General features: G+C 35.9%; 2 protein-coding genes across 2 annotated transcripts; one reads left to right on the top strand and one right to left on the bottom strand.

Moving 5' to 3' along the window:
- On the top strand, window positions 1,477-3,206 carry LOC104766305 (glycine-rich RNA-binding protein 4, mitochondrial). The gene is made up of 5 exons (XM_010490160.2): window positions 1,477-1,598; window positions 1,761-1,891; window positions 2,002-2,070; window positions 2,289-2,395; window positions 2,785-3,206. Exons 2-5 carry the CDS (start codon window positions 1,771-1,773, stop codon window positions 2,902-2,904), a joined length of 417 nt encoding a protein of 138 aa, XP_010488462.1. The 5' UTR covers window positions 1,477-1,598; window positions 1,761-1,770; the 3' UTR covers window positions 2,905-3,206.
- On the bottom strand, window positions 4,311-6,334 carry LOC104766304 (UDP-glucuronate 4-epimerase 6). The gene has a single exon (XM_010490159.2). The coding sequence runs from the start codon at window positions 6,118-6,120 to the stop codon at window positions 4,732-4,734; it is 1,389 nt and encodes a 462-aa protein (XP_010488461.1). The 5' UTR covers window positions 6,121-6,334; the 3' UTR covers window positions 4,311-4,731.

Genomic DNA, 10,462 nt, shown 5'->3' with positions numbered 1-10,462 from the left:
TACTGTATGTTAGATGGTTACGTGCCTTATTCATCTATTAAGAGGATCACCACTCACCATCTGTAATGCTTAAACGTTGTGGGGTTTCCAAGAGTCTAAATGACAAAATCAAGAATCATAAAGTTCATTAGTGATCCGTACACTTTAGTTCGTTCCAGCTTATATAGACTGATGTGAATATTGATAGTCAGGAAATATTAGTATATGTATGTGAGCTGTGTGACTTATGTACTTCTTTATATTAGTTTGGTCGCAGTATTGGTTGACAATTCAAACTGCAATGCAACCACTTTTCACGTATGATAGGTTTGTATGTTGGATATCACTGGAACTTATAGTCGAACGAACATCTATGAATAATAGAATGTTTGGTAATATGTAAGTTTTATTTTGTGATCCCGTGTCGATAGCAGAGCCGGCCGGACTGAGAATTTGGTGGCTTCGAGCAAAAGAAACAAAAATTGACCCACTAAAATATTAATTTATCCAAATCATTTTTTTTATACTTCTATAATATTTATTTTGAGGATCGAAATGAAACCTTACATCCAAAACAACTTCAAACTGTACGTTGTTACAAGCAAAAACTACTTGCTTCCCCACCTAAATATGGCTCCGAAAATTAACTACATCAAAGAGTTCAATTTTGTTTTGTTTGCTTGTAATATATATCTACGAGATGATTTGAGGAGCTCTTGAGAAAATATTTAATGGGCAAATTAAAGTAAATATAGGATTTGTACATTTTACAAACGCTTCCCACTTAAAAAGCTAAAATATAAAAACTGAAACTATTGCAGTTGTTCTATCGAAGTAATTTGTAAAACTGGACCAACGTAATTTATATGAATGTCTAATTGCCTACAATTAATAAAGAAGCTTATAAATAGGAAGAAGTTGATCTCAAGTGTATACCCTTTTAATTATGTCACTCCACTATCTTACTAACTACTATTGTTTACTTAACCAAATCTACTTATATTAGTAGGATTACATTAGCCTTTCTATAGCCTTTCTAAGCTATAAGAAAAATCCTAACACAGAATGTCGAAATCAACACATTCTCTTTTTCAATTTATACCCTAGGAAAGTTTTAACATATCTTTGAGTTCTTGACATCTTGTTATATTCCAACCCTGTAATGGGCTTTTTGGACCTTATAATGGGCTTTTAGTCCATGTATATGAAGCATGTTAATGTGACTCTTAAAGTTACCAAACAGATAAACAAGTCGACGTGGCAACAAAGGTCGAAAAAGTTAAAGAGAAGCACGGGACAGTTGATTCTCTACATCAGCTACACCTCTAGTTCCAATAGATTTCAGCTATTTTACTGTATTGACTCTCTCGTTGCTCAATTCTATTGGATCAATAACTTTAGTACACACTCTTACAATAGACCTTCCCACAGGTGATTAATTTGGACAAAACAAAAGATTTTTGGTGTAGGAAAAAAAAAAAGAGAGAGTTTCTGAGCTCTGTATAAAATCCCTTGAACCCTACTCTTTGTCTTCATCCTCTCACTGCCTCTCTTTTTTTTCACTACTACTCAGTACTCACTTCGCTAAAACCCTAATTTCGCGATTCCCCTTCTCTGAGGTTTGTTTCATCTCTTTTTAATGTCTTTTCATAGCTTTAGAAATGGCCTTGATTTTGATGGATTCTTTGTGGTCTGATTGAAATGAAATTGATTAGTTATATGGTTTTCTTGATTTAGTTTTTTTTTTTCCTTCTGGGTTTTGTATGTTTTTTTGTGTGCAGATATCAAGAAATGGCTTTTTGCAACAAACTTAGTGGTATTTTGAGACAAGGTGTTTCTCGCAGCTCAAATGTTCCAGTGACATCTATGCTTGGCTCTCTCCGTTACATGTCCACTAAGCTTTTTGTTGGTGGTAATGCATTTTTTATATATCTTTTTACCCTGTTGTTACTGATTTTTGTAGCTTGTATCTTAATTTGATTTGGCTTTCAGTAAATTTGAGTGTTTTTTATTTGCTTTCAGGTCTCTCATGGGGAACTGATGACAGCTCCTTGAAGCAGGCTTTCTCTAACTTTGGTGAAGTCACAGAAGGTAAGCCTTATGTTCTGTTCCCCAAATAGAATGTGCTTCATTTGGAATGATCATAAAAATGGCTATGTTAGTAAGTATGTTAGGTTGGTTTGATGAACGTTTTGTGATATGGTCTCAGTGTTTGGCTTTTGTAGTGTGTTAAGGAACCTATTTGTCCTGTTTGTTGTGGTTTTTGTATATTGTTCGTTACGGTGATTGTGTCTTTGGGTTGTGTGCAGCTACGGTGATTTCAGACAGAGAGACAGGGAGGTCGAGGGGTTTTGGATTTGTCAGTTTCAGCAGTGAAGATTCTGCAACCAATGCCGTATCAGAAATGGATGGAAAGGTTAGAGAGGATTGCTATTTTGCTAATGCATAATGTTGATTGTTCTGTCTAAATCGTCTTGTCTCGTATATATGTTATAATCAGGAGCTGTTTACAAAGTGTTGATTGTTTGTTCTGTCTCAAAAAGTCTTGTCTCTCATATGGATTTTGGTATGATAGGTAGCTGAATACATGGTGTTGATTGTTCTATCTAGAAAAGTCTTGTCTCTTATTTAGGTTTGGGGTATGATCAGGAGCTGAATACATATTATGTTGATTGTTATGTCTAAGAAGTCTCGTCTGTTATTAGTTTCTTAGGGGTGTTTGGGTATGATCAGGAGCTGCATCCATTGTGTTGATTGTTCTGTGTAAAAGTCTGTCTCTTACTAACTTTTTTGGGCTGTGTTCAGGAGCTGAATGGCAGGAACATCCGTGTGAACCTTGCAAACGAAAGACCGAGTGCCCCGAGATCATCATTCGGTGGTGGTGGTGGTTACGGTGGTGGAGGTGGAGGTGGCGGTGGCTACTAAAAGAAACAAGCCAGAAGATTTGACAGAGAGAGAGAGAGAGAAGGAGCCTCTGAAGTCTGAACTTTTCAGTAGTTAGTTAGTTTGTTTCCTTCTTTGTTTTAACTGCAAACAACCTTAACAGGTTTTGTTAAACTTCTGTTTTGGTTGTCTTTCCAATGAATACCGTATTGCTGCTGCTCCATCTTCTGCAAATCTATTTTGCATCGAGTTGATTCGATGTTTACACTTTTCCTTTTATCTACTTTGTGGTCTACTTTTGTTCTACTTCTAGATTTGAGCGCGTAATATATCTTTTCTATCAATGATTTCCTAAAACATTAATTTTGATTTGAAACTTTGATGTTTCCATGTTGGTATTTGGTAATATAGAGAGGGGAAAAAAAAATCAAATTAGTCAAATGTTGCATATCTGATCGAATCCATGGTTGTTTACACACTCTATATGAATCCCTCGTTGTACAGCCCTGCATTTCCAAAATGGTTGCCCTTTGAGTGCAAAGCGTTTGGTGGGATCGTGTTCTAGATTTTCAGCAACACGAACCCGCGAACAGTGGAGAACTTCTGCGCTTTCTGTATCAGCAAGAGAGGCCCCAATATGGGTAACAGTTGTGTAGAAGTTGTTGTTCGATCACCAGAATCAACTTTACTTTGTTGCATTTTGAGCCATGGAGGTGTGGAACTTAGTCTTTTTTGGTGGGGTGTGAAACTGGAGCACAATAATGAATTTGGAGTCATCATCGTAGTGACAGCCCATTATACACTTTTAACTTTTTAAGCCTTGTTGATTACATTCTTGTTTTGTTTCCTTGTTCTGCCATATACAATTGTTGTGTTTACACCCAGATTTGAATGGTAATATCAAGATCTTGTGAATTACATGAGTGATGAGTCGATGACATAAACTTGTAAGTTTTCTGTAATTGTGTGACCCAAAATGCATCAAATTCTTGAATGTATAATTGTACACATAGAAACTCCTTTAATAAATAAATGCTATTGCAAAGCATCATCATTCAGAAAATAAAAATGCTAAAATTCTCATAGACAACAAAAACATAAAAAGAAAGAGAATAAAGAGTTTTAGCAAAAAAAAAAAAAAAAAGAGAATAAAGATGATAAAAACTAAGATAAGATTACAAAAGAAAAGCCAAATGGTCCTCTTCCTTTTACTCTTTATGGTTTTTATTTCGGATTCGGATTTAGTTAGTACATTTTCTGAGTCACATTTCATCAAAACAAAATCCACTTAGAACATTACTTTCAATGTAGTTCAGTTCTGGTCTGGTCTTGGCATGAAATATCAATTAGATAAAAAGAAAAGAAAAAACATTAAAAAGTAAAAGAAAAAGGCAAAAAGGCAAACGTATAAAGGAGAATAAAATTTATGATTCCAGTTGTTCTAATAATAATGGATCACAGGTTTCATTCCTTAATTATAAAAACTCCAACGGCTAAGATCTGCTCTTAAACACTTTTTTTTTTGCCAGCAAGATCGATCATATAAATTTTATTTATTACAAATAACAATATCCCACATATATATATATTTTCAATTCTAAATCCCCCTTTCCTTCTTGCTATATATCTTTCTCTATTATAACATACAGCTGTAACAATTTAATTCCCCACACTATGATCCCCCTAAAAAAAGGACCACCACCAAAAAAAATACATTTTATGATTTTTTTTTTTTTTTGCAATTTTTTAAAATACGGAAAAATACAGAAACCTGTCCCTGTAAATGATTTTTTTTGTTGGTTTTGTAAAAAAAAAAAACAAGCATGTGATTGATGAGAGAGAGAGACGGTAGAAGAAAGAAAAAATAATTTAAGCGGAATCTTCGGCGTGAGAGGTTTCCTTTTTTACCCTCGGCTGTATCCCGTAATAACCAACGTACCACTTGACGAACTTCCTCAGCCCCGCCGCTAGATCCGTCGTCGGTTTGTACCCGAAGTCTTTGTACGCTAAGCTCACGTTAGCATGCGTGTAAGGCACGTCACCGTTTCTCGGCATTTTGATCAGATGTTTCTTTGCTTTCGTACCTAAAAGCCCTTCCAAGATCGAGACCAGTCTCCCTACCGGAACAGGAGACGTGTTTCCGAGGTTGTATACACGTAGCTGAGCTTGTCCTCTCTTCTTTCCTCCGCTTCCTGTGCTTTTCTCCGCCGTGTCTAACGCACCGACACATCCTTTGACGATGTCGTCTATGTATGTGAAGTCACGCGCCACTTCTTGATTGTCCTGTGTTCTGTAAATGTCTATTGATTTGCCGTGGAGGATGTCTTTGGTGAAGAAGAAGTAAGCCATGTCTGGTCTTCCCCATGGACCGTAGACTGTGAAGAACCTTAGTCCGGTTAAGGAGAGACCGTAGATGTGGTTGTATGTATGTGCGATCTCTTCTCCGGCTTTCTTGGTTGCGGCGTAAAGACTCGCTGGTTGGTCTGTTCTGTGTTCTTCGGAGAATGGGTTCTCAGTGTTGAGACCGTAAACAGAGCTAGACGAAGCCCAAACGATCGCTGGCTGAGGATTAGCTGCTTTAGCCACTTCGAGGAGGTTTACGAATCCAGCTATGTTGGATGCGATGTAGGATTGAGGGTTCTTCATGGCGTAGCGTACTCCGGCTTGAGCGGCTAAGTGGAGGACGTGAGTGAATGGGACGACATCGAAGAGTTTACGTAAGAGTGGTCCATCGTTGAGATCACCTTCGACTATGAACACTTGTTGCTTCTCCAAGAGCGCTTGTCTTGCTCTTTTGAGTGCTGGGTCGTAGTAATCGTTGAAATTGTCGAACCCCAAGACTCCATCGCCACGTTTTCGTAGATAGAGTGAGCAGTGGGATCCGACGAAGCCGGCAGCTCCAGTGACTAGAACAGAGAGACCGCGTGGTCTTTTGGCTGTTGAGGATTGTCTAACGCGCTTTTCCCACGCGGCTCCACCGATAGAGGATGAGGAGGAAGAGGAAGAGGAGGAGAAGAGCCCGGTGGATAAGAAGCTACGGCGGTGGAGATGGTGAGCTGCGGCAGCGCGGCTGTCGGAGAGTGGAGGGTAGTTGATGGCGAAGAGGAGGACGAGGACGAGAGCTACAAGAAGCGTAGCTCGGAAAAGAACTTTAGAAGACGCGTTGAGAACTTTGGTGCTGTGAATCTTGCGGAGGTAGCTGTTGTACCTCTCCAGCTTTACCGTCTTGCTTGTATCCGCCGTCGCCGACATAGGCATTTTCGTCTTCTTGATATAACAACTCCTCACTTGGTTTTATTATATGTGTGGTGGATCTTTCTCCACTGTTCTTGATCTACATAAAAGGGGCTCGAAGATGTTTTAAAGATTTGAGAAATTTTTGTGGAATTTTTTGAGGAGGGTTTGAGAGAGATTTCGAGCCCTGAAAAACAAGTGAAGAAGCGATCTGATGATTATAAAGAAGAAGAAGAAGAGAAATAATTTGCTGGTCGGAAGCCACTTTTTTTCCTAATAAAGATATATAATAATAAAAATAATAAATAAATCAACTCGTTGATTTCTAAAATATAATAATGAGAAAAAGTAGTGCTATTATATTGTAATAGTGATATTGGTGTTGTCGGTATTTTTACATGAGTGTGTGATTTTACCCGAAATATAACAAGGATCACCAAATTAGGCCTATGCCACGCATTGGAAGAGTGAGATTGTTCTCCATTCGAGACTTCTCTACAAGAGTTTACTTTTTGGTATCTTTTTTAAAAAGTCTTGTTGAGTTATTTACTTATTTTATAGGGGTCAAGATCTGTTTATTAACTATGAAGTTTGTTTCATTACTACTAGATGATATCAAGTTTGTCGTGTTCTTTATCTTTATGGAGATATGTTATTATGGATTTTTTTTTAGATAAAAAATGTTTACAACTTGTACCCAATGAAAATTATCATTTATTATGTTATTGGTTTCTTTTCATGACTTTAAATTTGGAGATAAACAGTTAAAGTATAATTTTCATAATAAATTGATATTAATAAACCACAACAGAAAAGTTCATGAAAATAGTACTATAGATAATTTATGTTAATAAATGCTACAGTATGATGTTAAATTCTAACCAACACTATGAATGAATTAAAGAAAATTTTGGTGTTCTTTTAACAAGGGAGAGTGCTCGTAACTCTTGCACATACATTATGTATTGCTTTCCAATTGGCAATAAGCATGATTCATGTCATGGAAACCGAAATCTCAAGTGCTAGAGAGCTAAATTAAACTATTAATTGACTAGAGGTATGTCAAGGTTTTAGCCTTTTGGGGAGGTGTCGGTTTCCATGCCATTGCATACTTCATTCAATCAAACTTCCATGCAAGTTATGCTACGGAAATCAATTGATGCTCTAAATTCCCTTTTGAGAAGATTCTAAAGAAACGGGCCGGGAGAAAGATATGGTCGGCGAAAAATCTAATATGAAAGACATCTAATTAGAGAATTGGCCATGATAGTAGTATGGAAATAAAGCGTAGCTAGGTGCCAGAAATTGTACCTAGTCCGACAAATGAAAAGGTCGAATGTTGTTGCTAGAATGGCATAGGAATCTTAAATCAACATTGTTGCTAGAATGGCATAGGAATCTTTTGAAAATCCTGTTAGTTGGATACCCTAGGGATGTTCCCATATATGGTGGAAAATTGGTGCAGGCTAGCATTATGATCTCATTTCTATGGAGTGGCGATTACCGGTGCTCCACCATTATCCTGTCCATACCTCAACAAACCTTAAAGATCTTTAAACCGCATATTTGCTACTTCTTGAAGTCCCTGCATATAATCTTAAAGGTTAGTGGCATTATGACCCTTACTCCAAGGAGTAGTGGTTACCACAACCCTCTAAAGGCCTACCCTATCAATCTTGGAGCATCAACTACCTTTGTAGTAACCGGTCATCAGAGCCACAACACCCATGCTCGAACCTTTTGCAACGTAGCTTTGTCATTCTCATCTCCGCCAAGTCTTCGAAAATTCAAGACAGTGGTTTTATACTCCTTTGACTTGCTCATGGAGTCTGCATCGGTTTGCCTTGACCTTACAAGTTTCATATTGCTATTTAGCATGTGGCTCATAGCTCTCAAGCTCTTCACATCGACTGCTATTATCTATCTTTGTACTTTTATTGCTTTATGTCTATTGTATCCCAAACAATCTTTATCCTGTATGTTATTTTCTATCTAATGGAATGATAACATCTTTTTGATAAAAAAAAAAAGGTCGAAATTCCTATATCTTCTCTAACTATTACCAATTCGTAAATCTGGAGACAGCAAAGTCGAATTTTTAGCTTGTAAAAACTAGGTGTAAAATACAACTGAAAATAAAAATAGAGATGCTGAGCTAATATTTTTTTTCTAATGATGCCGAAAGTGTGAAATACTGAAATTAATATATAGATCCAACGGTTAAATGATTATTTAGATAAATAAATACTTCTTCTAAAGAAGTTATAAGTCAACCTCGTGTTAATTGCTGACGATCAAATATTACAGATTCAGAGATTCTCTTACATATTAAAGTAAAAAATATTGTCATGCTCATGCATGGCGATAAATGACACGAACGAGTGGCTGATGGTAACAAAGAACATGTATTAAAGCCAAAATTGTCTCATCCACTATATGAAACATATATGCGCGACACATGTACCAAACACTCATCGGATGTGCCAAGAGACCGCCAAACGAATTTATTTACGCGTATGAGAGATTGTATGCAATGATTTGAGTACGGATCGTGTCCAAGTATCTCTATATACGTACTATAAATTTCCTAATTTACTCATTTTTGTTTTGTTTTTAATCACCCACTACGCTTTCCTTTTAAAGTATCCAAATTTATAGGTTTCATTTTAACAACATGATCCCGTAACTGTTCAAGAAACTAATAAAAACAACTTTAAAAATTTTGGTCAGAAGTTTTACAAAAGATATAGTAAATGTTTTCCTTAATGTACGACCAAAACTCATCATGATCTTATAAAAATCTAGTTGAGCTTTTGACCACATGCATGCGGTATGAATCGACACTTAATCACCATAACCCTTTTTTAGCGCATTTTCGCCCGGTCAATTGAAACTTATATATAGTCATAATGTATGTGACAACAAGTACTTCCGTTTAGATATATAACCACCTTTAGAATTGCGGCCTAGTGTTTATCTTAGGTGATGCATAAGCAAACATAGATGACATGGAAAATATTTGGATGTCTAATACTGATGAGCTAAATAAATTTCCATGTAAGGCGATAAAAATTCTCATGATCAAAAACATGCCATCTCCTCAAATCAAGGCCGAACAATGATTCTAGTTAACAAAAGAACAAGTTGAGGTTTTTTTTTTCTTTTCTAAAGAGGAAGTTGGTTTGTATCGATTAGCCTCGTCAGATTATTGATGGATTATGAGCGTATTTAAAAATAATTGACTCAGCTGAGAATCTTAATAATCTTCACAAGACAAGAGATCCGAAACAAGTTGTGGTTTGAGACATTGACGGAATCTCTGATACGATGTAATGCCTATGTCTGTCAAAATATTGAGTCATTCTCGTATATTGTTATTAATTTCTAGACTACGTAAAAAACTAGAATATGAAAATTGGCCAAATAATTGAACATTAAGAAAATTAAATACATCAATTTTATGTTATATTAAATGTGTGGTTAATTTGACCAACCAGTAAGAGATATCAAATATCACTAATTGATTGGATTTTTAATGTGCAACTAGAAGTTGTTGTTGTAGATTTTGTTTCTTATATATTGTATCGTCATTTGTAGGTTTATTTGATTGTTAACAAAGAATTATTTGCGACTAACAAACTCATAGATATCATATTTTCCAAATTTGTATTTTCTTTCTTAATCCTAGTAAAACATGAACTTACCTTAATGGTTTTAATTATTAAAATATTAGTGACTGTGCTATATGACTTAACAGTAAAGTGTGCATACTTTAATATGCGTTCCAGAATAATATAAGTAAACCTTAGTTGTCAAAGTATATATACATAACCAAGCGAGTCAAATAATTAAGGAATTATTTTTACACATTGGTTAAGCAAGAAGACAACGCCACTTCTGTTTGTCTTGTGGTGCGTGGAAATGACAGGAGAGCCCCATGTGACCTCTCTCCACATGTTCATATATGTGTGAACATATGGACTAATTTTATTTGCTGACTTATTTTTCTCCCCACTCTAATTCTATATTGTGAAAAAAATCAATTAAAGAACAGTACAGGTACAAAATAAATGAAACCTTTTTATGACCAAAAAAAAAAAACTATAGAATAGTGAAGTAGCCGACTTGTTGATAGTCTACGCGTTTCCTGAAGATTGATTCTCTTCTAAGCAAATTCCAAATTTTATAATGAAGCTGCAAATTCTAATATTAGAGATCTGATCGGATCACACCATTTAGTTGTCGCAATAACATGAATGAACGATCGATGGATTTTAAACAACTATATGTACTTGCTTAATTATCAAATGCAGATATGCATTTCATTTCATTTCCAGCAAAGGCTACGCTGACTTCAATTAGTGCA

The sequence above is a fragment of the Camelina sativa genome, chromosome 19, assembly GCF_000633955.1.
Source record: "Camelina sativa cultivar DH55 chromosome 19, Cs, whole genome shotgun sequence".
In the NCBI taxonomy this organism is placed as follows: Eukaryota; Viridiplantae; Streptophyta; class Magnoliopsida; order Brassicales; family Brassicaceae; genus Camelina; species Camelina sativa.
Note: the sequence above shows the minus strand (reverse complement) of the source record. Positions and strands in the feature narration are given on the sequence as shown.

Bases quoted from the DNA above. Each gene is read 5' to 3' on its own strand.
- LOC104766305 (XM_010490160.2), top strand. From the start codon at position 1,771: ATGGCTTTTTGCAACAAACTTAGTGGTATTTTGAGACAAGGTGTTTCT. The intron at 2,071-2,288 runs GTAAGCCTTATG...GGTTGTGTGCAG, and splicing joins CTTTGGTGAAGTCACAGAAG to CTACGGTGATTTCAGACAGA. The intron at 2,396-2,784 runs GTTAGAGAGGAT...GGCTGTGTTCAG, and splicing joins TATCAGAAATGGATGGAAAG to GAGCTGAATGGCAGGAACAT.
- LOC104766304 (XM_010490159.2), bottom strand. From the start codon at position 6,120: ATGCCTATGTCGGCGACGGCGGATACAAGCAAGACGGTAAAGCTGGAG.